The sequence below is a fragment of the Gobius niger genome, assembly GCF_951799975.1.
Source record: "Gobius niger genome assembly, chromosome: 1".
Lineage (NCBI taxonomy): Eukaryota > Metazoa > Chordata > Actinopteri > Gobiiformes > Gobiidae > Gobius > Gobius niger.
This window is the reverse complement of record NC_136852.1, coordinates 2,046,570-2,073,172: the sequence shown is the minus strand read 5'-3', so window position 1 is coordinate 2,073,172 and position 26,603 is coordinate 2,046,570. Positions and strand designations below refer to the sequence as shown.

At 40.2% G+C, this 26,603-nt stretch overlaps 2 protein-coding genes across 2 annotated transcripts; both read right to left on the bottom strand.

Annotated features, from left to right (window-relative positions):
* Positions 1 to 614: 614 nt before the first annotated feature.
* On the bottom strand, positions 615 to 13,827 carry LOC306961897 (UDP-glucuronosyltransferase 1A1-like). The gene is made up of 9 exons (XM_079554852.1): positions 13,464 to 13,827; positions 9,857 to 9,920; positions 9,633 to 9,781; positions 8,197 to 8,324; positions 8,037 to 8,130; positions 4,780 to 4,905; positions 3,833 to 3,920; positions 3,426 to 3,645; positions 615 to 909 (listed from the first exon to the last, which is right to left on the bottom strand). Exons 1-9 carry the CDS (start codon positions 13,791 to 13,793, stop codon positions 639 to 641), a joined length of 1,470 nt encoding a protein of 489 aa, XP_079410978.1. The 5' UTR covers positions 13,794 to 13,827; the 3' UTR covers positions 615 to 638.
* A 1,419-nt stretch (positions 13,828 to 15,246) lies between these two features.
* On the bottom strand, positions 15,247 to 26,281 carry LOC306979239 (UDP-glucuronosyltransferase 1A1-like; the record flags this gene model as incomplete). The annotated part of the gene is made up of 9 exons (XM_079578104.1): positions 15,247 to 15,553; positions 16,971 to 17,190; positions 18,903 to 18,990; positions 19,055 to 19,180; positions 20,274 to 20,367; positions 21,243 to 21,370; positions 24,114 to 24,262; positions 24,338 to 24,401; positions 25,847 to 26,281. 9 exons carry the CDS (start codon positions 26,279 to 26,281, stop codon positions 15,283 to 15,285), a joined length of 1,575 nt encoding a protein of 524 aa, XP_079434230.1. The 3' UTR covers positions 15,247 to 15,282.
* Positions 26,282 to 26,603: the final 322 nt, after the last annotated feature.

The window sequence follows — 26,603 nt, the reverse complement described above, 5'->3', positions numbered from 1 at the left end:
AAAAAAAATACAAAAATGTGACAAAAAAGTGACAATAAAAAATAACAAACATTTGATTAAAAAATGACAAAAAATTTGACAAAAATTTAACACAAAATGACAAAAATGTGACAAAACGTGACAAAAAATGGCAAAAATGTGACAAAAAAATGATAAAAATTTGATTAAAAAATGACAAAAAAATTGACAAAAAATTGACAAAAAAAAATACAAAAATGTGACAAAACGTGACAAAAAATGGCAAAAATGTGACAAAAAAATGATAAAAATTTGATTAAAAAATGACAAAAAAATTGACAAAAAATTGACAAAAAAAATTACAAAAATGTGACAAAAATGTGATAAAATTTGACGAAAAAATGACAAAACTGCAACAAAAAATGACAAAAAAAAATGAGAAAAAGTTACAAAAATGAGTTGAACACCCACAAAAAAATGATGAAAAATAAAATCTGATGACGTGAGGGAAAAGATCCTCTCGGTTCAGGCATTTTTGTCATTTTTACGTCATTTTTTGTCAATTTTTCGTCAATTTCTCTTCAATTTCTTGTGACATTGTCAATTTGGTCTATTTACAATACAGAAAACTTGCCTCCCCCTGTCATAGTAAAACAAAAGGGTAAATCTAAAGCTGCTTCTTATTCCTGTTTGGTTTTCCGGCTCAGCTTCCTGCAGCACACTGTAAAACATTTGACGACGATCACAGTAAAGACCACAGCGATGAACAGGAGCAGAGCCAGGACGTCCAGGCAGAAGTACTGGATCCAGTTCAGCCGGTGAACCGCGGATTTCAGATGCTCCGCCCCTTTGTGCCTCATCACGAACTCGGTCCAGAACACGGACAGGTCCAGAGGGTCGAGCGGGCGGTCCCGGTGCAGCGACGACAGCTTCTGGATGTTCTGCTTATACCTGCAGGCGACAGGGACGTCCATGAACACAGAGAGGTACGATCTACACACACACTGTTTCCACCACACACGCATTTGTTGTGGGCGGCGCCCGCACGGAGGAGCACGCTGTACAGATCGTCATTAAAAGTTTTTAGAGCCACAATGAGAACAAATGTGGACAAATGCTGCCCTCTGGTGGGAGTTATGGAATCATTCAGGGGAGTCAAGTTGTATTAACCTCTTAACTCCCGCCTGAACCGAGAGGATCTTTTTCCTCACGTCAGATTTTTTTTATCTCCATCATTTTTTGTTGGGTGTTCAACTCATTTTTGTAACTTTTTTGTCATTTTTTTGGGTCATTTTTTGTTACATTTTTGTCATTTTTTCGTAAATTTTTGTCAATTTTTCATAATTTCTTTAATCAAATTTTTGTCATTTTTTTGTCACATTTTGTCACATTTTTGTAATTTTTTTTGTCAATTTTTTATCAAATTTTGGTCATTTTTTCATCATTTTTTAAATCATTTTTCCATCATTTGTTTAATCCAATTTTTTTGTCATTTTTTTTGTCACATTTTGTCACATTTTGGTCATTTTTTTGTCATTTTTTAAATCAAATTTCCGTCATTGTTTTCATCTCAGTTTTGTCGCTATTTTCACCGCTTTTTTCCAGAAGCTTTTGAATTGGGGTAAAGCCAAACTGGAGAAAATGTGCTTGGTTCAGGTGGGAGTTAAGGGGTTAAAACAGAAAAGAAACCACTAAACACAACATGGAGGTAAGCTACATGCTAATGTTATGTAATACTGCTAATGCACCTGCACTGCTAACACTGACTTATGATAATGATATTGTTATTGATATGATGTTATTTACTGTATATACTTTTGTCCTCACAAAGTCCTTGGTCGTTGTACATAAGATAAAACTATTTTACTATTTAAAGGGATATTTCAGGATTTTTGACATAGGGCCTCATGTCCTAGTTATCCAGAGTGTTGCTGATTTCTGGAGATATTTTTGTTTGTAATTCATGCAGTTCTTATATTTGAAGAGTCACGTGGTGCTAGGCTAATGCAAGGCTAGTGCATGTCTATGGTATCAGCTAGCCTGCATTAAAAACAGTCTGACCCGCTCCACAGAGCACCTGAGGCAAATCACTTATAACACCAGACTAACCATATACATGTCTGTGTCCATAGAATCATGTTTGGAATAAAACTGACCTGCATCACATGAAATTTGAGGGACTATTTTCTAGCAGATCACTCCGCCACCGTGTAGCTTATACAACCAGGAAGCTGATGCTGCTCAAAATAAGGTCTTTTAACCTCTTAACTCCCGCCTGAACCGAGATGATATTTTTCCTCACGTCATCAGATTTTTTTCCCATCATTGTTTTGTCGGGTGTTCAACTCATTTTTGTAACTTTTTTTGTCATTTTTTGTCATTTTTTAATCAAATTTTTGTCATTTTTTCCTCAATTTTTTATCCAATTTTTGTCATTTTTTGGTCACATTTTTGTCTTTTTTTTAGTCGTTTTTTTTGTAAATTTTTTGTCACTTTTTGTCACTTTTCTGTCATTTTTTGCCAAAGTTTTCGTCCATTTTTTATCCAATTTTTGTCATTTTTTTGTCATATTTTTCTATTTTCTTTGTCAAATTTTATCACATTTTTGTCATTTTTCCGTCCATTTTTTGCCCCTTTTTCATCAATTTTTTGTCACATTTTTCGTCAATTTTTTTCCAATTTTTGACATTTTTTTGTCACATTTTTGTATTTTTTTTGTCACATTTTTTCATCCATTTTTTGCCACTTTATCATCAATTTTTCGTCACTTTTTTGTCATTTTTCTGTCATTTTTTGTCAAATTTTTCGTCCATTTTTTATCCAATTTTGGTCATTTTTTGGTCATATTTTTCTATTTTCTTTGTCAAATTTTATCACATTTTTCTGTCCATTTTTCTGTCCATTTTTTGCCACTTTTTCATCATTTTTTCGTCACTTTTTTGTCACATTTTCCGTTAATTTTTTATCCAATTTTTGTAATTTTTTTGTCACATTTTTGGATTTTCTTTCTCAAATTGTATCACATTTTTGTCACATTTTTTGCCACTTTTTCATCATTGTTTTCGTCTCAGTTTTGTTGCTATTTTCACACCTTTTGGACTGGGGTAAAGCCAAACTAGAGAAAATGTGCTCGGTTCAGGCGGGAGTTAAGGGGTTAAAATCAAAATGGATAAAATAATTCTATGGACACAGACATTATCTATCTATCACAGACTTATCTAACAGCGGCTAAATGCTAACATCGGGTATACCTTTTAGAACAGCCGTATGATGTTGTAACATATTAAATCCGTATGACCTGCGTGTCAATAGTGAAGGCTGTCCAATCAGAGTCTGTTCACGGGTCTTTGGCCACACCAGAGGTCGGTCCCAAAACCTGTACCTGGTCAGACCGGTTTGGCCCTCCTCGTAATCCCCGCCTTCACCGCTGAGGTGCTACACGGGCCTCCAGGCAAGCGCTCCCTTACGTGGGGTTGTTGATGACCTCCTTCAGCCCCTGCAGCAGCTCCTCTGTGGTGACGGACTGTATATCCAGGACGAGTCCCGCGCCTCGGCTGGCGAACCTCTGGGCGTTGTCGGGCTGGTCGGCGTTTAAGGGCAGCATGAGCATGGGCACGCCGTGGCACAGGCCCTCGAACAGCCCGTGAGAGCCGGCGTGAGTTACGAACGCTCGAGCGCCGGGATGAGCTGCAGAAACAAACAGAAAAGTCTCAACCTGTGGACTTCATTTCAATAAGATCATTACATTGATTTGATTTTGCCCAGTTTTTAAATCCACTTTCGTCCTGATTTCCTCTCGATCTCTGCTGGTGCTTAAGCTCCAACAACAAGAACCTCTGATCTAAAGTTAAGTCAAAGTGTCTCAGATACAAACCTAGTAAGTCGTTCTGTGGGACCCACTCCATGAGCTTCACGTTCTGAGGGACATTTTCAGGAACTTCCCCAATAAACCTCCAGATCACCTGTTTATACGAAAGGTTCTGATTCTTTTATCACATTCATTATGTCTTCTTGAGTAATAAACTTTAATTTTTTGGTTTGTTTTTGAAAGACACTCGGTAGAAACAAACAAAGCTGTTCAAATACCTCACACGTTTCGACGGACAAGGAACTACTACTCCCGACGTGCCTGATGCGTCTCTTATTGGGATCATGTTGACGCCTGGGAAGAACAACATCCCGCAAGGAGGAGCACGCTGTACAGATCGTCATTAAAAGTTTTTAGAGCCGCAATGAGAACAAATGTGGACAAATCCTGCCCTCCCGCCTGAACCGAGCGAGAGGATCTTTTCCTCACGTCAGATTTTTTTTTTTCCATCATTTTTTGTTGGGTATTCTTTATTTTTTATTTATTTTTTTGTTACATTTTTGTCACATATTGTCACATTTTTGTAATTTTTTGTCATTTTTTAATCAAATTTTTGTCATTTTTTCATAATTTTTTTAATCACATTTTTTTGTCAATATTTTATCACATTTTTGTCATTTTTTTGTCATTTTTTCATCAATTTTTCGTCAATTTTTCGTCACATTTCCATCATTGTTTTCGTCTCCGTTTTGTCGCTATTTTCTCACCTTTTTTCCAGAAGCTTTTGGATTGGGGTAAAGCCAAACTGGAGAGACAATAAGACAATAAGAGACACATCAGGCACATCGGAGACGCCTCTGACCAAGACGGAAGTAGTTCCTTGTCCGTCGAAACGCGTAAGGTATTTGAACAGCTTTGTTCGTTTCTACCTAATGTCTTTCAAAAAGAAACCAAAAAACAAAAGGTTCTGATTCTGTTTGATAATAGTCACACAGTCATAGAAAGAGCTTTACCTTTTGAGGGATTTGTCTAAAAGCATCAAAGAAAATAGTTTTAGTTTCATTTGGCATCATGGCCACCATGGTGCCGAAGGTCAACACCACAAAGCCGTGCTCTCCTGAGACCCATTCGGCCAAGTCCTGAAACAACAACAGGATTTTCAATATCAGAGTTTTTATTATGAACAATGAAGAAAAATATAAATGCAACGGTTTTTGCTCCTATTTGTCACGCACTGAACATTCTCTATAAACACAGTAGATCCATTTGTTAGCGAGCACTTCTCCACCCCCTCACAGCTGTGGAGGTCAAGGCTCCTTAGGCTGTCTACAATAGAAGGACACCTCATCTCCTTCATATATAATAAAAGCGATCGTGGCCTGTGTTGGTCCACTCCTCTGAGACCTTCCTCTTCACGGCTGAGTCCTGGTCTTCCTGCTCTGGGCCGATGGCAGAGCCTGTGGTGAAGGGCTGGGATGTCTCTGAGACGTCCCCTGGAGATGAGGCGAGTCTCCGGGTCTCAGTGGAGTCTCCGCATGGCCTCCCAAAGGTCTGCGCAGTGTCATGTTGAGTCACGTACACGCTTGTTCAACCCGGGAGACGTTTCTGTGACGTCCCTGCAGTGTCTGAGACCTGTGGGCCTCTCTCCAGGAGTTGGGATCTGGAACCCCGGCTGTGCGTGGAGGTGAGCCCGACTATATCTCGCCGGTATCTCTCGACCTCCCACACAAGCTCAGGCTCCTCCCCCCCTGTTGTGCGTCCATAAGAGTCTGAGCTGCTCTTCTTCTGACCCGTCACCTTGGACCAGGGCTGGACCGGCCATCGGGAGATTCGGGAGTTTTCCCGGTGGGCCGACGTACTTTTGGGCCGGATGGGCCAATCACACCGAAATAAGGCCCATGATACCTGACACCGGCCCACAATTAACGGGAAAAGCCTTCAGAAGCTCTATCATTACATTTATGCAATTACACAACTCCTCCACTAGAGGGATGTGACGCCCTCTGGTGGCCTTTCTTGAGTCATGGTTCCCAGATAATCTCTATAATGAGCGATGGGTCTCTGGGACATAACACTCATGCCCCTCACATTGCCAATATAAGAGGCAATAGTTTATTGTAACTCCCTCCAGGACCCACAAATCTTCTAGTTTCCATTGAAAGGATTTACAATGTTTGTCTTTTTGTGACTTCTATCTCACTCCACACGTCTCTGTGACTCTGTGGTGAGTTTTACCGTTTCATCTTCATCTACAGTCGATCATTTGGTTTTGAGAAGTTTATTTGTGTTGCAGTCGCGAGAGGAACTTCATTAACGGAACGCACATTTTAAGATTGTTGAGTCATTTTACAAAAGTTCCTTCAAGTTATAAATGACAAGATTAAAGTGTTGAGTCTCTGAGGCGTTGCTTGAATTCAGCAGAAACAAAATGTAACTATTGTCCTCGATTTGTAGCTTATACACTGCGTTCCAAATTATTATGCAAATTGGATTTTTGTGTCAAAAAGGTTAAAAAAAAGCAATAATAATGAAACTCATGGATGGTATCGTGTTTCAGGCTCTATGAATCACTGACATGAATCTCAGAGACCTGGGATGATCAGTTTTCAGGTTAAGCCCAGTTAAGAGAAAAACAGCTGAAAAAGGGTGTTCCACTTTATTATGCAGATCATCATTTTAAAGCAACATGGGAAAGAAAAAGGGACTTTCTGCTGATGAAAAGCGTGAAATAGTTGAATGCCTTGGTCTAGGTATGAAAACCTTCAATATTTCATGAAAGATTAAGTGTAATCATCGAACTGATAAGAGATTTGTGGATGATTCAGACACACTCGGGTTTGTGCAGATTAAGGCAAAATGAGGACGGTTTCTGCCAGACAAACACATCAGATTAAGAGAACAGATGCTACAAAGCAGCAGACAGGCATTTGAAGCTGCTGGTGCCTCTGGAGTCTCCCGAACATCAAGGTGTAGGACCCTCCAGAGGCTGCAGTTGTGCATAAACCTTCTATCCGGCCTCCCCTAAACTGTTCATTGAAGCTGAAGAACAGAAACGGCTGCAGTGGCTCAGAAATACATGAGACTCATTTTCAAACAGTCTTGTTCACTGATGAGGCCGTGTGACCCTGGATGGTCAGATCAATGGAGTAGTGGATGGTTGATGAATGGAGTAGTGGATGGTTGGTGAATGGTCACAATGTCCCAACAAGGCTGTGACGTCAGTAAGGAGGGGGCGGAGTCATGTTTTGGGCCAGAATCATGGTGAGAGAGCTGGTCGGCCCCATTTGGCCCTTTTAGGCTCCCTGAAGGTGTGAAAATGACCTTTGAAAATTATGTGGAGTTTCTGACTGACCACTGTCTTCTATGCTTCAAAAAGAAGAGCCATGTTTTCCCGAACAAAATCCTCTTCATCATGACAACGCACCATGTCCTGCTGTAAAGAAAACCTCTGCATCACTGGCTGCTATGGGCAAAAAAGGAGAGAAGCTCATGATGTGGACCCCCTCCTCCCCTGAACTCAACCCTATTGAGAACCTTTGGAGCCTCAACAAGAAACTTCTATGAGGGTGGGAGGCAGTTTTCATCCAAACAGCAGCTCTGGGAGGCTTTTCTAACATCCTGCAAAGAAATCCAAGCAGAAACTGTCCAAAAACTCACACGTTTAATGGATTTAAGAATGTTTAAGCTGCTCAAAGAAGCTCCTATGTTAAAATATAACTTGACCTGTTAATATTTTTTGGATTGAAATATCTTTTGATTTCAGTAAATATGACCTCCTAATGCTACAAATACAACAAATGACCATTTTCAGTTAATTACAAGCTTTAAAATGTATTGAAACAATGAGTTGCATAATAATTTGGAACAGTGGATTTTGAGGTTTTTACTATATTTATTTTTGAAAGAAATACTGTTTTCACCGAGATTTTTTCCACCGCATTTAAATGATCCTCCACCAGGTAAAGACTTGAAAATTATGCAGGAAAATGTCATTTGCATAATAATTTGGAACGCGGTGTACTGTTTTAGTTCAAGCCAAGGGTTTATTGTTTTGCTCATCACCTCGACTATTGCATGACTGTTTTCTTTTTTAGGACGGGCCGGTCTTGACCCAAAAGTCCAGGGTCGATTTTTTCCTGCCAGTCCAGCCCTGCCTTGGACCCGTTTGCCCCCCCACGGTGAGGCAGCAGCTCACGGGGTTGTTTGTGAACGTTCGAGAGGTGGATGATGTTCAGGGCGTGACGGGAGCAGAAACGTCTCCGACACTCACGTCAGGCAGAGGATTCCTCACGTTACAGTTGATTCCACCGACCAGCACCATGTTGGGCATGAGAGGCCGCGGGAACTCAAACGTGAAGTCGATTCTGTGTCACATGGAAAATGTCTCTGTTATAGTTCAGTTTTAATGCAGATGTTCAGCCTTTGTGCACCTTTGCAGCCAGATGTCCGAGTTGGACAGAATCTCAGCGACGCTAACGTCCTCGCCCAGAAACTCTGAGGTCATCTGATCAAAGCGCCAGTAGAGCAAACGGCACATCAGCGGCTCCAGCGCTGCCACCTGTAGGCGACAGGTCACAGCGGCATCATAAAAACATAAAAGGACAATTAATCTTTAACTCTAAAGTACCAGAACAAAGTGTTTTATATAATCTGAGAGTGAAACATGGCTGATGAGCAGAGACAGAGACAGTGAGATTCATGTTTCATCATCTCAGGCCATGAAGCCAGTGTTGGGGAAACATGTTTCAAAGTTACAAAAAAAGATTCCTTTTCTCAGTAACTTAGGAATATAACAAATTACTTTAACACAATACTGGAACATATTAGTCATTACGAATCAAGTAACTCGAGCTACAAGTAAGGGATAATGTATAGAACGCTGGTCATTATCGGGAAAATAAGCACCGACAGGGCGAACCGGACCCCGACGCGAAGCGTCATTTTTTTGTCATTTTTTTGTCATTTTTTTGTCATTTTTTTGTCATTTTTTTGTCATTTTTTGTCTCATTTTTTGTCATTTTCTTGTCTTTCTTTTGTCACATTTTTGTCATTTTTTGTCACATTTTTGTCATTTTTTTTGTCATTTTTTTGTCATTTTTTTTGTCATTTTTTTAGTCATTTTTTTAGTCATTTTTTTGTCATTTTTTTGTCATTATTTGTCATTTTTTTGTCATTTTTTTGTCATTTTTTTTGTCATTTTTTTGTCATTTTTTGTCATTTTTTGTCATTTTTTTGTCATTTTTTTTGTAGTTTTTTTGTCATTTTCTATCACATTTTTGGCCAAAAATGAAATTCATCAAACTACAAACAAATAATATACAATAATAATATATCAGATTATACGCTAATGAAAATATGGCTATTTTATCTAAATGATCTGGCGACCCCCCCAAATTTGTGTCGCGACCCCCTTGTGGTTCCCGACCCCCCAGGTTGAGAACCACTGCTTTAGACAATATGATTATTATTCCAGCAGGTCTGAGCTCATCTCTATAGGAAAAAAAAACAGACAGGAAGTACTGGCGCTCACAGCTTCAGGTCAGAGGAACTAGCATAGCCGTACTGTGCAACGAGCCAACTGGAAAACCAAGGTATTAACCCTAATTTTCTGACAGTAATACAAACATATTTAAAGTAACTGGCACTTCAAAAGGAAACGACAGATCCTGAAACTCTCGACAGACGACGAGGCAGACGTTAAAGCCGTCTCGTGCTCGTTAGAGACGCTGCTGATGCTTCTTTACCGGCTTTGAAAAGGAGAAAAACCCGCAGCTCTTCACATTGTTCTGCCATGATCGGACGATGAGCGTTTTGGGGGCAGGTTTTGCCGGGGTCAAAGTCAGATCCAGACTTAAGTGTGACTCACGATGTGGTTGACGACTCTCTGCTTGAAGCTCATTCTGTCCGTGTAACCGGTGAAGAAGCGCGGCACAAACGACGGGGGGGCCGGACACCCCGCAGACGTAAAGTCCAGCCCACAGGGGATCGTTCTCAGCAGGTTTATGGTGGGGAGACCTGGACGAGAACATTAAACACCGGTAAATCATCTGAACATAAGAGCAAACACTGAAGTGACAAACCAAACCTCACCGAATTTATGAGCCATCACGGAACCAGTGGGAATCATGGGGTCAGTCAGCACTGCATCGAAGCCCTGAAAATCATCTCACATTCACTCATCTCCATCTGTGAAGCCACACTGCACATTTCACCAGGTACAAGAGGAGACGGACTCTCACTGCTCAACAGGTTTGTGTTGTAGTTCATAATGCTGTGTGTAATCACTTCACTCGACATTGTGACTTGTCTGCATGAACCCCTTACCTCCCACCTGAACCGAGCACATTTTCTCCAGCTTTACCCCAATCCAAAAGCTCCTGGAAAAAAGCTGTGAAAATAGTAACAAAACTGAGACGAAAACAAGGATGGAAATGTGACAAAAAAGTGACAAAAAATTGATGAAAAACTGTCAAAAAAATGACAAAAATGTGACGAAAAATTAACCTGGCTAACACCAGGCTGCTGTGTGCGCTCGAATTATTTCGAACTGCACAACAGCCTGGGGACCATGGCCAAATCTCCGGTGGATTTGGGAACCAATCACAGAGCGAGGAGGGACGGCAAGACGATGACGCGCTATTCGATATATGGAAGCTTGTAGTTTATTTACGGATAATTAAAAAAAAAGTTTATTTACGGATCCAACGTGACAGCAGCAGACACGATGGTATTTTTTGATCAAGCTTTAGACCTTGTTCTAAATAATTTAGCTCAAAAGTTTACAGCGGGTACGTCATACGTCATCTCATACGATGATATGATTGGCTGTGGCTACGTGCAGACGCATGAGACTTTTTTTTTTTTTTTTTCGTATCGCCCACTAAACGACTATGGACGCTCGTAAACCACACCTCTCCTACGAGAAAATGAATTGGTGGTCCCCAGACTAAATATCACTTGTGATTTTAGTCTGGTGTTAGCCAGGCTAACGAAAAATGACAAAAAAATGACAAAAATGTGACAAAAAAATGACAAAAATGTGACGAAAAATGACAAAAAAATGACAAAAATGTGACGAAAAATGACAAAAAAATGACAAAAATGTGACAAAAAAATGACAAAAATGTGACAAAAATGTGACAAAAATGTGACGAAAAATGACAAAAAAATGACAAAAATGTGACACAAAAATGACACAAAAATGACACAAAAATGACACAAAAATGACAAAAAATGACAGAAATGTGACAAAAAAATGACAAAAAATGACAAAAAAATGACAAAAAAATGACAAAAAAATGACAAAAATGTGACAAAAAAATGACAAAAATGTGACAAAAAAATGACAAAAATGTGACAAAAATGTGACAAAAATGTGACAAAAATGTGACAAAAAATGTGACAAAAATGTGACGAAAAAATTACCAAAAAAATGACAAAAAAATGACAAAAATGTGACAAAAAATGACCCAAAAAAAAAAGACAAAAAAGTTACAAAAATGAGTTGAACACCAACAAAAAAATGATGGAAAAAAAATCTGATGACATGAGGAAAAAGATCCTCTCGGTTCAGGCGGGAGTTAAGAGGTTAAAGCTGTGGGTATTTGGCCAGGACCGGCTTTTCCATTGTTTACTCCAGAGGTTACAAACCTTTGAGACCCAGGGCAGTGAGTGGAAGTGAATGCAGGGCCAAAGATCAGTGGTTAAACATTCACCCGGGTGCTTTTAACAGAGGTTCAAACTGTGCCTCACACCTTTATTTAGGCTCGGAACCGCCTCACAGTAAAACGTCAGCTTTGAGGTTCACTCCCGCCTGAACCGAGAGGATCTTTTTCCTCACGTCATCAGATTCTTTTTCCAGCATTTTTTTGGGGGGGGTATTCAACTCATTTTTGTAATTTTTTTGTCAAATTTTGTCACATTGTCATTTTTTTAATAAATTTTTTATCATTTTTTAAATCAATTTTTTCGTCAATTTTTTGTCTTTTTTTTTTGTCATTTTTTTGTCAATTTTTTCATCATTTTTTTCATCAATTTTTTATCATTTTTTGTCATTTTTTGTCATTTTTTTGTCATTTTTTTAATCCATTTTTTATCATTTTTTGTCATTTTTTTGTCATTTTTTGTAATTTTTTTGTCAATTTTTTCATCATTTTTTTAATCAATTTTTTATCATTTTTTGTCTTTTTTGTCACATTTTTGTCATTTTTTTAATCAATTTTTTTATCATTTTTTGTCATTTTTTTGTCATTTTTTTGTCATTTTTTTGTCATTTTTTTGTCATTTTTTAATCAATTGTTTGTCATTTTTTTGTCATTTTTTGTCACATTTTTGTCATTTTTTTAATCAATTTTTTAATCATTTTTTGTCATTTTTTTGTCATTTTTTGTCATTTTTTTGTCCATTTTTTGTCAATTTTTTCATCATTTTTTTAATCCATTTGTTATCATTTTTTTTGTCATTTTTGTGTCACATTTTTGTCACATTTTTGTCATTTTTTGTCACATTTTTTTGTCATTTTTTGTCATTTTTTGTCACATTTTTGTCAATTTTTTGTCATTTTTTTGTCAATCATCATTTTCCATCATTGTTTTCGTCTCAGTTTTGTTGCTGTTTTCACACCTTTTTTCCCAGAAGCTTTTGGATTTGGGTAAAGCCAAACTGGAGAAAATGTGCTCGGTTCAGGCGGGAGTTAAGGTTTTTTTTGTGTGGAATTATGAACCTTTCAGTAAAAAGAACCGTCTCTGGAGATGTGGCCCCCAGGCCGCACTTTGGGGACCCCTGGTTTATGCTGTTGTGACTAACCTTTAGAATCCCATTACACACAGAGGATATTTGTGCAGAAAATCCCAGTGATCCTGATGTTTTTCCATCACTTTACTCATTGACAACATTGATCATTTATTTGAAAAGGTGAGACTATTATAAAGTCAAACAACATATTCTTGCTCAGAACATCCCACATTAGAACAACACAATATTTGGTGGTTGTGTGGTCTGTAACTCCGGAGACAGAAGGAAAACAAAAAAACGTCTTCAAGTTCGGGTATTGCAATCGTCCAAACCTCGACGGTGACCCTGCAGCCTTATTAAGCTGGAAAGGTTTTAACCTCTTACCCCCCGCCTGAACCAAATGCATTCTGTCCTCTTTGGCTGTTATATAGGCCTGTGTAGCACCTCATTTGAAAGCTAAGACCCACAAAACTGATCTTTTTCCTCGCGTTGTTGCTGTGTTGTGTCACCTTTTGTATGTTTTTTTGTTGATTTTTTTGTCACATTTTGGTTGAGTTTTTGTAATTTTTTGGGTGAATTTGTGTCATTTTTTGTTCAATTTTTTGTCACTTTTTGTTGAAATTTTCTCACATTTTTGTTGCATTTTTGTCACATTTTTGTCACTTTTTGGTTGAATTTTTGTCACATTTTTGTTGAATTTTTGTCACATTTTTGTTGAATTTTTGTCACATTTTTGTTGAATTTTTGTCACATTTTTGTTGAATTTTTGTCACAGTTTTGTTGCGTTTACATTCTTGTTTCTTCTCATTTTTTGTGGCTGTTTTGAAGAAGCTTGTTGATTTGGGTAAAGCCAAACTGGAGAAAATGTGCTCGGTTCAGGCGGGAGTTAAGAGGTTAAACACGGTGCATTTCGTATTGATTTGACAGTTTTTTCATCCTCTCTCTGTTGCTTCCTGACGCTCACCTGCTGCTGCAGCTGTGAGATCACGCTGTGGTTGAAGAGCAGGCTCTCCGCAGTGCTGTGGATCAGCCCCAGGATCTTCTGGATTTGTGAGATCCTCCTGCTGATCTTCTCCATGAGCGGCTGCGCGTCTCTCCCCATCAGATGTTTGTGCGTGGACATCACGGAGTCGATCATCGCCTGGTCGTGGGGGACCGAGAACGTGACGGTCTGGTAGTGCTTCCCGGGGCCCATTCGGACGCTGACCTCGGGCATCACCACCGTGACCTGGTGCCCGCGGCGGCCCATCTCCTCCGCGATGGCCTTGATGCCCACCCAGTGACTGCCGTCCATGGGGACCACCAGGAGTTTGCCCCTGAAAGAACCGGCCGAGGCTGAGATCAGAAACACACACACCAGAAGAGCTGCCTTCCACATCGTCCCTTCTGGTCTGGACTCGTCCCAACAACTGCTGCAGGAGGTAAAGGGTGAAGGATCAGGTTTACAGCAGGAAACACCTCCCCCGAACACACCCCTTCAGGCGGGGACAGTCCTCAGTGCAGAGCGTTCAAAGTCCTAAAACCTGACACACGGGGGTAAATACTGCACTGAGTAATCCACAGTATGACAGCTGGGCACATGAAGTACTCTGCAAAAAGTACCAGTACATCTTTGTTTTACCTGCACTTCCTGTGATCTTCCTCAGAAGCGCCCCCTGGTGGTGGAGGTGCCGTGTCGTAGCAGTTTACATGGATGTTCCAGTCAGTAGGGAGAGTTTACGCCCCCTTACCCCAAAAATCCAGCATAAAAGTGACAAAAATCCAGCAAAAAAAAGATAAAAATCCAGCAAAAAAAGACAAAAATCCAGCAAAAAAAAGACAAAAATCCAGCAAAAAGTGACAAAAATTCAGCAAAAAGTGACAAAAATTCCGCAAAAAAAAGGCAAAAATCCAGTAGAAAAAAGACAAAAATCCAGCAAAAAAAGACAAAAATCCAGAAAAAAGTGACAAAAATCCAGCATAAAAGTGACAAAAATCCAGCAAAAAAAAGATAAAAATCCAGCAAAAAAAGACAAAAATCCAGCAAAAAAAAGACAAAAATCCAGAAAAAAGTGACAAAAATCCAGCAAAAAAAAAAGACAAAAATCCAGCAAAAAAAAGACAAAAATCCAGCATAAAAGTGACAAAAATCCAGCAAAAAAAAGACAAAAATCCAGAAAAAAAGACAAAAATCCAGAAAAAAGTGACAAAAATCCAAAAAACAGTGACAAAAATCCAGAAAAAAAAGACAAAAATCCAGCAAAAAAAAGACAAAAATCCAGCATAAAAGTGACAAAAATCCAGAAAAAAAAGACAAAAAAAAAAAAAAAAGACAAAAATCCAGGGAAAAAAAGACAAAAATCCAACAAAAAAAGACAAAAATCCAGAAAAAAGAGAAAAAAATCCAGCAAAAAAAAGACAAAAATCCAGCAGAAAAGTGACAAAAATCCTGCAAAAAAGTGACAAATATCCCGCAAAGAAAATGACCAAACAAGTCAGAATAAGTGCAATAAAAAGGGAAATACAAAGTGAGGACAATGGCAAAGAGGAGAGAATGCATTTGGTTTTGTGGTAAGAGGTTAATGTTAGGACGAGACACTGAAGGTCAAGAAGGAAAAACATGATATAAATAATTGAAGTTTATTCTCAGCAACAGAAGAACAAACCGGACAGAGCCAGGTTTGAATGTTTTATTGTGTGACACGTGAGTTACAAACACTGTTCAAAAAGGAAACAATCTGTAAAACTTTTTGTTTGTTGTTCAAAGTCATAGTAAAATAAAAGGGTAAATCTAAAGCTGCTTCTTATTCCTGTTTGGTTTTCCGGCTCAGCTTCCTGCAGCACACTGTAAAACATTTGACGACGATCACAGTGAAGACCACAGCGATGAACAGGAGCAGAGCCAGGACGTCCAGGCAGAAGTACTGGATCCAGTTCAGCCGGTGAACCGCGGATTTCAGATGCTCCGCCCCTTTGTGCCTCATCACGAACTCGGTCCAGAACACGGACAGGTCCAGGGGGTCGAGCGGGCGGTCCCGGTGCAGCGACGACAGCTTCTGGATGTTCTGCTTATACCTGCAGGCGACACCCGGAGTGAGAGGAGACAGGTTCAACAAGCCCCGCCCACAAAGACGTTTTACCCACTTTGGCTTTACCCAAATCTAAAAGCTTGTTTTCTCTGCTCAGACTCGGGGCATCGACCTCACTCTCATTTAACCTCGTAACTCCCACCTGAATGGAGCACATTTTCTCCAGTTTGGCTTTACCCGAATCAAAAAGCTTCTTGAGAAAAAATAACCAAAACAGCCACAAAAAATGAGAAGAAAACAAGGATGTAAACGCAACGAAAAAGAGACAAAAATACAACCAAAAATGTGACAAAAATTCAACAAAAATTCAACAAAAAAGTGACAAAAATCCAGCAAAAAAAAAAGACAAAAATGAAAAGAAAACAATGATGTAAACGCAACAAAAATTCAACAAAAATTCAACAAAAAAGTGACAAAAATTCAACAAAAATGTGACAAAAATTCAACCAAAAAGTGACAAAAATTTGACTAAAAATTGACAAAAATTTCACCACAAATTGACAAAAAATTGACAAAAATTTCACCAAAAAGTGACAAAAACTCAACAAAAATGTGACAAAAATGTGACAAAAATTCAACAAAAATTCAACAAAAATGTGACAAAAACTCAACAAAAAATTGATGAAAAAAGGACAATCTTTTTTTTACAAAAAATGACAAAAAATGACCAAAAAACTGACAAAAAATTGACTAAAAATTGACGAGAAAATGCTGAAAAAGTGGCAAAAATGTCACAAAAAATTGATGAAAAAAATGACTAAAATGACAAAAAAATGACCAAAAAAAAGACAAAAAATTGACAAAAAATTTAACAAAAAAATATGGAAAAGTGGCAAAAATGTCATAAAAAATGCACAAAAAATGACAAAAAAAGGACAAAAAATTGACCAAAATGTGATGAAAAAATGAACATGTGACAAAAAGTGACAAAAAATTTACAAAAAAAAAAAAAAAAAATGATGGAAAAAAAATCTGACGTGAGGAAAAAGATGCATTCAGATGAGCTTTGTAGATCTTAGCTTTCAAATGAGGCGTTACACTGGCCTACAGGATTTGGGTAAAGCTGACCTGGAGAAAATGCTCTCGGTTCAGGCGGGAGTTAAGAGGTTAAAGCAGCAGCAGGACGGGGATGAAACAGTGCCACGGAGCGTCAGTGGAGAGATGATGTAACTGCATCACCAAAATCATTAAGACGACTGTGTGTATCCGGCGTTTACTGCAGGCATCTGAATAACGTTAAGTTCATGGGGGGCCTTGACTATTGGGGGCCCCAGGAAAGCCAGCACCGGCTCTGGGTGAATGCGCTCGGTTAAGGCGGGGGTTAAGAGGTTAAAGGTCTTTTCCAGCTCATGCACTGAAGCCGTTCACGTTCTCCTTCACACACGTGTCAGTGACTCCCTTACGTGGGGTTGTTGATGACCTCCTTCAGCCCCTGCAGCAGCTCCTCTGTGGTGATGGACTGTATATCCAGGACGAGTCCAGCGCCTCGGCTGGCGAACCTCTGGGCGTTGTCGGGTTGGTCCCCGCTTAACGGCAGCATGAGCATGGGCACGCCGTGGCACAGGCCCTCGTACAGTCCGTGAGAGCCGGCGTGAGTTACGAACGCTCGAGCGCCGGGATGAGCTGCAGAAACAAACAGAAAAGTCTCGACCTGTGGACTCATTTCAATAAGATCATTACATTGATTTGATCATTTGTTCTTCTGGGTTGATTTACACCCAGTTCAGACACACATTTAACCCAGTTTTTGTTGTACTTAACCTGTGAAGGACCACCTACTCTGATGTCCTCTCGCCTGGCTAAATTAAACAGTCCCATGTGAACCATCATAGGAATCAGGACAAGAAGTAGCTTCTTTGTACATTTAGAAGGACATTGTGACAAAAACATGTAAATATAAAGTTATAAAATTAATAAAAATATAGCTTTTTTATATATCGAAAATTACACATAAGCTGAAATGTCTTTCCTGAAAACATACTTCATAGCACACACTCCAAACTGAGTACAGTGTTAACCTTACTGGTGCTCAGCATGTGTGCACAATTTCAGAAGTCTAGGTCCAAGTATGTTGGATTTGTAAACTTTTCAATGTTTTGGTGCTATGTCTCATTAGCATCGAGCACAAAGCTCTCCAAAGTGCCAAATGTTATAAAAGCAAAAATATTTTCACAAATGTGTCAAACAAAGTGAAACAGAATCAACAAACCTCCAAAAATTGACTAAATCAAAGCAAAATGAAATGGGTCATTTCTTTTCCATATTTATCTCACAAAGGTGCGTCAGTCACACTTTCCCCCAAAACAAAATGGCCGCCTCGTTTACTCAGAAAACAGCTTTTACGCGTCGTCATTCACTGTGGATCTGGACTATAGACCTGTGGCTAACATGTGGCTAACGTGTGGCTAACATGTGGCTAACGTGTGGCTAACGTGTGTGGCTAACGTGTGGCTAACATGTGGCTAACGTGTGGCTAACGTGTGTGGCTAACATGTGGCTAACATGTGGCTAACGTGTGGCTAACATGTGGCTAACATGTGGCTAACATGTGGCTAACATGTGGCTAACGTGTGGCTAACGTGTGGCTAACATGTGGCTAACATGTGGCTAACATGTGGCTAACGTGTGGCTAACATGTGGCTAACATGTGGCTAACATGTGGCTAACATGTGGCTAACGTGTGGCTAACATGTGGCTAACGTGTGGCTAACATGTGGCTAACATGTGGCTAACGTGTGGCTAACATGTGCTTCTGGTCTGCACTGAGCGCTGCCAGCACAAATATCAATGGATTTCTTTGGGAAACGGCTCATTTTGAAGAGAACAGTCATTAGGATTAAGGAACAGAACTGGAATTGCCAAAAAGTTTGTTTACAAGAAGATATTGTCATTTTTGATTTTTAGGTCATTTCTGACCATGAAAATTGAAAATAATGAGCCAAATTTTCCAAAAAGAGTATTTTGTTGAAATTTGTGTTGAATTATATTTTACTTGAGTATTTTGGACCAAAAAAATCCAGTCAACCTATGATTGGACACAGATAATTTAATCTGGATGAGAAATGCTTCATTTTAATGCTCGATATTCATGTTTTTTTTTATTTTTCTGTCCTTAATTAATGTTTTGATTGATGTGATGATGTTCCATAACTGGAATAGATGTTTTGTTTTGCTTGTTTAAAAATCTGTGCCACATGTCTCTATATTGGTCGAAATATAATTATAATATAATACTGTACGCAAGTCAATGGACCTGGAGTCAGTCCCTGAACAGCTCCAACAACGAGAACCTCTGATCTAAAATAAAGTTAAGTCAAAGTATTTCAGATACAAACCTAGTAAGTCGTTCTGTGGGACCCACTCCATGAGCTTCACGTTCTGAGGGACGTTTTCAGGAACTTCCCCGATGAACCTCCAGATCACCTGTTTATACAAAAGGTTCTGATTCTGTTGGATAATTGTCACACACTCATAGAAAGAGCTTTACCTTTTGAGGAATTTGTCTGAAAGCATCAAAGAAAATAGTTTTAGTTTCATTTGGCATCATGGCCACCATGGTGCCGAAGGTCAACACCACAAAGCCGTGCTCTCCTGAGACCCATTCGGCCAAGTCCTGAAACACCAGGATTTTCAGTATCAGAGTTTTTATTATGAGCAATGAACAAAAATATAAATGCTTTAGTTTTTGCTCCTATTTGTCACGCGCTGAACATTCTCTATAAACACAGCAGATCCATGTGTTAGTGAGCACTTCTCCACCCCCTCACAGCTGTGGAGGTCAAGGCTCCTTAGGCTGTCTACAATAGAAGGACACCTCATCTCCTTCACATATAATAAAAGCGCTCGTGGCCTGTGTTGGTCCACTCCTCTGAGACCTTCCTCTTCACGGCTGAGTCCTGGTCTTCCTGCTCTGGGCCGATGGCAGAGCGTGTAGTGAAGGGCTGAGACGTCCCCTGGAGAGAAGGCGAGTCTCCGGGTTCGATTTAACCGAAGTCTCCGCATGGCCCAGGAAACACTATTTGTTGTCCTCAACTTGCGAGACCTGTTGGATACTACTAATACTCCAGGTAAACTCTCTGAAATCTAATCTGCTCATTTTCAACGAGACGACCTGGAGACTAGTCTTATCTCCAGGAAAGACCAGCGGAAACTCGTGTCTCCAACTAGTCTCCAGGGCAGAGAGATGGACACTGACGGTGGGTTAAAGTACGTCAGACTAACGTAAGGACAACAAACAATATTTTACTGATGGCGTTTTGAAGACACCGTGATCCGATCCTGGGCCGATTGTTCACCAGCTCTGATGCAAAGATCAGTGCACGACGTGTCCCCCATTGAGCATGTTTGGGATGCTCTGGACCGGTGTATAGTTACTATACTGCTGGTGTATAATATACTCTGTACTGGTGTATACTATACTCTGGACTAGTGTATACTATACTCTGTACTGGTGTATACTACGATAAGTTCCACTTCCTGCCAATGTCCAGCAGCTTCACGGCCACTGAAGAGGAACAAACCAACCACCACAGCCTGATCCATGAGCTGCTGCGTGAGGCACTGACCCCCCCAGTGTCCTTTTATTGTAGACAGCCTAAGGCACCTTGATCTCCACAGCTGTGAGAAGGATGGATTCTCTGATTTGAGAGGTGGATGATGTTCTGAGATCAGTGCGTGACGGGAGCAGAAACGTCTGAGACACTCACGTCAGGCAGAGGATTCCTCACGTTACAGTTGATTCCACCGACCAGCACCATGTTGGGCATGAGAGGCCGCGGGAACTCAAACGTGAAGTCGATTCTGTGTCACATGGAAAATGTCTCTGTTATAGTTCAGTTTTTAACCTCTTAACTCCCGCCTGAACCGAGAGGATCTTTTTCCTCACGTCATCACATTTTTTTTCCATCATTTTTTTGTTGGATATTCAACTCACTTTTGTAACTTTGTCTTTTTTTTGTCACATTTTTTGTCACATTTTTGTATTTTTTTGGTCAAATTTTTGTAATTTTTTTGTGAATTTTTTATCAAATTTTTGTCATTTTTTTGCCACATTTGTCATTTTTTCGTAAATTTTATATCAAATTTTTGTCATTTTTTGTCCCTTTTTTGTAATGTTTTTTATACATTTTTTATCAAATTATTGTCGTTTTTTGGTCAAATTTTTATCGTATTTTTTTTGGTCAAAATTCTATCACATTTTTGTCATTTTTTTGCCACATTTTTGTCATTTTTTCATACATTTTTTATCAAATTTTTGTCATTTTTTTGGTCAATTTTTTTGTCATTTTTTTTATCATTTTTTGTCATTTTTTCGTAAATTTTTTATCAATTTTTTGTCATTTTTTATCAAATATTTGTCATTTTTTGTCACATTTTAGTCATTTTTTTTGCCACATTTTTGTCATTTTTTCGTAAATTTTTTATCAAATTTTTGTCATTTTTTGTCAATTTCTTGTGACATTTTTGCCACTTTTTCATAAATTTTTCGTCACTTTTTTGTCAATGTTTTCTCACTTTTTCGTCTCAGTTTCCATCATTGTTTTCGTCTCAGTTTTGTTGCTATTTTCACGGCTTTTTCCAGAAGCTTTTGGATTGGGGTAAAGCCAAACTGGAGAAAATGTGCTCGGTTCAGGTGGGAGGTAAGGGCTTAATGCAGATGTTCAGCCTTTGTGCACCTTTGCAGCCAGATGTCCGAGTTGGACAGAATCTCAGCGACGCTAACGTCCTCGCCCAGAAACTCTGAGGTCATCTGATCAAAGCGCCAGTAGAGCAAACGGCACATCAGCGGCTCCAGCGCTGCCACCTGTAGGCGACAGGTCACAGCGGCATCATAAAAACATAAAACAGGAGAGAACTCATGAGGACACATTAATCTTTAACTCTGCATAAAGTAGTCAGAACATGAAAGTGTTTAATGGCAGAGGTTTTTAATGGTGTGGGAGATACGGAGGCTCTTCTACTGTCCTCCATTTTCTTTCATTTAGAGGCCGTTATAAAGTATTCATGTTATATTCATGTTTTTTCATGTATTGGGTGAGGCCTTGTCCAGAAATACTTCACACATGTTTATCTTATGCCCTGTAGCTTTTGCCGGGTTTAGGTCTGATGATCCTCAGAGTCTAACATTCCCATAGGTGGTACTTGCTGTGAAAAGTCTGAGAGCCTCTGTGTTTGGAGGATAGATGTGATGCTGGTAATAGAGCTCCAAAGTCCCGCCCCTTGTGGTCCTGTTGCTCCAGAAGCAAAAAATCCCCGTCTACTTGACCGCCGATTTTCCAAAAATTCAAATATTAAAGGGACTATAAGGAGTTTAAAAATGTTAAAATTAAGTATTTTCCTCCCCTACATGTTCCAGCCATGTCCTAATGTGTAGAATGAGCTCAGACCTGTTCACCACAACTGCCTCTAAAATCCTGCTCTGTCACTCAAAAATGTGTCTCGTCGGGCCCAAATTGCCGTCATGCACGAGCTTAATATAGAAGGTACAGTTACACATATGGCCTGAGGTGGCAGTAGTGAGTATAAAATGGCGAACTTGCTTCCAGCCCCTTTAAGAGTTTAACGTCAGCGCAAAAGCTAATCAGCTATGTAGCAATTTGTGACCATAAAATGTTTCATTTCAATCCAAAAAGAAGACGACATGTTGAAGAAAAGGCAATGGTACAAGGCTGTGACATCATTCACTTCCTGACTATAGAAACTCCGTATCCCAAGAACCATTGCTTAATTTGATCCCCCGTTTGGGGGAACACATTCCCCCAATTCAATTTTTTTCAGGATAAAGGATCCGGGAAATACTTAGGAGGAACCGGCAAAAAATGTGTCTGATATAATGGTGTCTAATGAGAGTGATCCGGCAAATGTTTTGGCCTGTTCCCCCAATCCATCACATCAGACCAAAAGTGTTCCTGAAAATACGAATTTACAAATTAAGCACTGCCAAGAACCATTGCGACATCGCGCCCACTGGTCAAGGCAACCAGGTTTTCAGCAAACACGGCCAGTTTCTTTTACTTTGCAGACAAAATGTAAAACAAGAAGTGCATGCTAGTGCCTGTTGGCTGGTGACTGTGTTCTTATGATCCAGAGCTGAACGGACGTGAGCAAACAGGAAGCGGAGTAAACCAATCAGCGAAGAGCGTCTGCCGTTGATGTTCGGACAGGATTATGAATCACAAAACTCACCAACCGCTGCCCGTGAACAACACGTGACGCAAATAAACAAATCTGAGTTTTCTCCAGTCGCCAACGAGGGCGTGGGTCCCAGACTGATGCCACTCGGGGCCTTTCTGTGTGGAGTTTGCATGTTCTCCCCGTGTCTGCGTAGGTTTCCTCCGGGTACTCCGGTTTCCCCTACCACTAAAAACATGTGCAATAGGTGAATCCTCCAGCCAGGTGATTCTGACCATCAGTCTGGCTCCACATCATGGAGACGGGTCCCCGGGCGCGGCACGGCCGTTGACCACTGCTCCTTACGGGTTGCCCAGCGGCATCGAAGGATGGGTTAAATGCAGAGGACGAATTTCCCTACGGGGACAATAAAGTAAAACAAACAAACAAACAAAACAAAACTCTGTATGAAACAATACAGATGGGCATCAGTCTGGTCAACAACTATGGAGACAAAAGCACCTCACGGGAAATCGGGAAACAGAACCTGGAGCTGGTCTTCACCCGTGCCTTCAGTCACGTAAACACAGCGCAGACGGCGTTAGCATTTAGCCTCTCCCTCTCTCCTCTATAGCTCCAAAACAGGTCAAGATAGAAGCTACCAAGCTCTTCCACGTTTTCCCTTTTTAAATATGGTTACGTGAAGTGTTCCACTACAAAGTATAATTACACACAATTAAACAATGTGGATTTTCTAAGCGGATAAAAGGGGGAACTATATTGTAAGGCGTAATAATACCAGGAGTAGTTCGAAATCCGCGCAGTAAAGTGAAGTTTTGGAGCTATAGAGGTGAGAGGGAGAGGCTAAATGCTAACGCCGTCTGCGCTGTGTTTACGTGACTGAAGGCACGGGGGAAGATCAGACAGGTCCTAAAGAACTCGTCAAAGCTAAGGTAAGAACATACCTCAGTGTGGAAAAACGGTGGCCTATTCCTTTAAGGATCGTGGAGTTTACAAACTGAACAGGCTACGCTCAAAACTATTGTCAGATCGGAGGGTTGTCGGAATGACGGGTCGACCCCACAGAACCCAGCTGCTAACTGCAGTGGCTCTGTCTCCCCCGTGGCTGTGGTCCTTATTCAATGAGGTAATGTATTAGTCCTGACTCTCCAGCCGCGATGTCCCGTGTGCTCTCAGCGCTGGCAAAACAAAACCACCTGCTGCTGAAATATTTGTGCCGACGACTCATGAAACTCTCTGCAAACGACAAGATGGAAAACCAGTCCCACCGCGGCTTAAGTCCGCAGCGTCACGGTTTCTTTGGCAGGAGGTTTGAAGAAGCAACGGCTGCCATGAGCTACGATCGGACCATGACTGTTTTCAGACCTTTTGCAACAGGTCGATTAAAGTCAGATACAGACTTAAGTTTGACTCACGATGTGGTTGACGACTCTCTGCTTGAAGCTCATTCTGTCCGTGTAACCGGTGAAGAAGCGCGGCACAAACGACGGGGGGGACGGACCCCCCGCAGACTTAAAGTCCAGCCCACAGGGGATTCCTCGCAGTAGGTTAATGGTGGGGAGACCTGGACGAGAACATTAAACACCGATAAATCATCTGAACATAAGAGCAAACACTGAAGTGACAAACCAAACCTCACCGAATTTATGAGCCATCACTGAACCAGTGGGAACCATGGGGTCAGTCAGCATGGCATCGAAGCCCTGAAAACCATCTCACATTCACTCATCTCCATCTGTGAAGCCACACTGCACATTTCACCAGGTCCATAAGTCACAGAAGACGAGAGTGTTTCCTGGAGAACAAATCTCCCGCTGACGTGGGAAACGTGACGCCAAACACATTTCGTCCTCAGTCTTTCTCTGTAAAAGTATCTGTTGCTTCATGACTCCAAGGCCGTGGGAACCCAGGGTGCTGAGGGCGCTGCAGCACCTCCTGGTGGATATTTTGTGAGCTGCAGGCAATATTAACCCCTTAACTCCCACCTGAACCGAGCACATTTTCTCCAGCTTTACCCCAGTCCAAAAGCTTCAGGAAAAAAGGTGTGAAAATAGCAACAAAACTGAGACGAAAGCAATGATGGAAATGTGAAAAAAAAGTGACGAAATAAATGACAAAAAATGACAAAAAATGACAAAAAAAACACAAAAAAGAACCTAAAATGACAAAAAATGACAAAAATGTGACAAAAATGTGACCAAAAAAAAGAACAAAAATTGACAAAAATGTGACAAATAAGAACAAAAATTGACAAAAAAAACGTGACAAAAAAGACAAAAAAAGAGCAAAAAATTACCAAAAAAAATGTGACAAAAAAAAGAACAAAAAAAGAACAAAAAATGACAAAAAATGTGACAAAAATGTGACAAAAACGTGACAAAAAAAAGACAAAAAAAGAACAAAAATCACAAAAAGAAAAAAAAAAGACAAAAAGACCACAAAAAAGAACATAAAATGACAAAAACAGATAAAAAGACAAAAATGTGACCAAAAAAAGAACAAAAAATGTGACAAAAATTCGACAAAAATGTGACCAAAAAATGACAAAAAATGACAAAAAAACACACAAAAAAGAACCTAAAATGACAAAAAATGTGACAAAAAAGAACAAAAAAATGACAAAAAATGACAAAAATGTGACAAAGAACAAAAAATGACAAAAAAATGTGACAAAAACGTGACAAAAAAAGACAAAAAAAGAACAAAAAATTACTAAAAAATGTGACAAAAAAAAGAACAAAAAAGGAACAAAAATCACGAAAAAAGGAAAAAAAAAGACCACAAAAAAGAACATAAAATGACAAAAATGTGACCAAAAAAAAAGAACAAAAAATGACAAAAATGTGACCAAAAAATGACAAAAAATGAGTTGAATACCCCCCACCCAAAAAAAGATGGAAAAAAATCTGATGACGTGAGGAAAAAGATCCATTTAGATGAGTTTTGTAGATCTCAGCTTTCAAATGAGGCGTTACACTGGCCTACTGGATTTGGGTAAAGCCGAACTGGAGAAAATGCTCTCGGTTCAGGCGGGAGTTAAGAGGTTAATAAATAGGATTCATGCACAGAAAAAGTATTTTAGGGGTAAATGTTGTCCCTCAGCGCCCCCTCACTAAAACATCTTCCCACGGCTCTGCATGACTCTCACCTGCTGCTGGAGCTGTGACATCACGCTGTGGTTGAGGAGCAGGCTCTCCGCAGTGATGTGGATGAACTCTGTTATCTTCCGGATCTGAGAGAACTTCTTGCTTATTTTCTCAAAGAAAGGCTCCGTGTCGTTCCCCAGCAGGTTTTGGTTTGCGGACATCAAAGAGGTGATGTGCGCCTTGTCGTAGGGGACCGAGTGCGTGACGGTCTGGTAGTGCTTCCCGGGGCCCATTCGGATGCTGACCTCGGGCATCACCACCGTGACCTGGTGCCCGCGGCGGCCCATCTCCTCCGCGATGGCCTTCATGCCCACCCAGTGACTGCCGTCCATGGGGACCACCAGGAGTTTGCCCCTGAAAGACCCGGCTGAGGCTGAGCTCGCCCGGTCTTCAGCTGAAATCAGAAACACACACAACAAAAGAGCTGCCTTCCACATCGTCCCTTCTGGTCTGGACTCGTCCCAACAACTGCTGCAGGAGGTGAAGGGTGAAGGATCAGGTTTACAGCAGGAAACCCCTCCCCTAAACACACCCCTTCAGGCGGAGACATTCCTCAGTGCAGAGCGTTCAAAGTCCTGAGTCCTGACATAATCGATGCCGGTCACACGGGGTCATAGACTTGACAAACAAAAGGACTGAAGGCGTTTCCTCTTGTAGGCAGAGTGTAAATATTGCACTGTCATCATCGAGTGTGTACTGGAGCAATTCATAAATAAACTGAATGAAAGTGATGGAGGAAAAGACTGTAAATAATTGTGA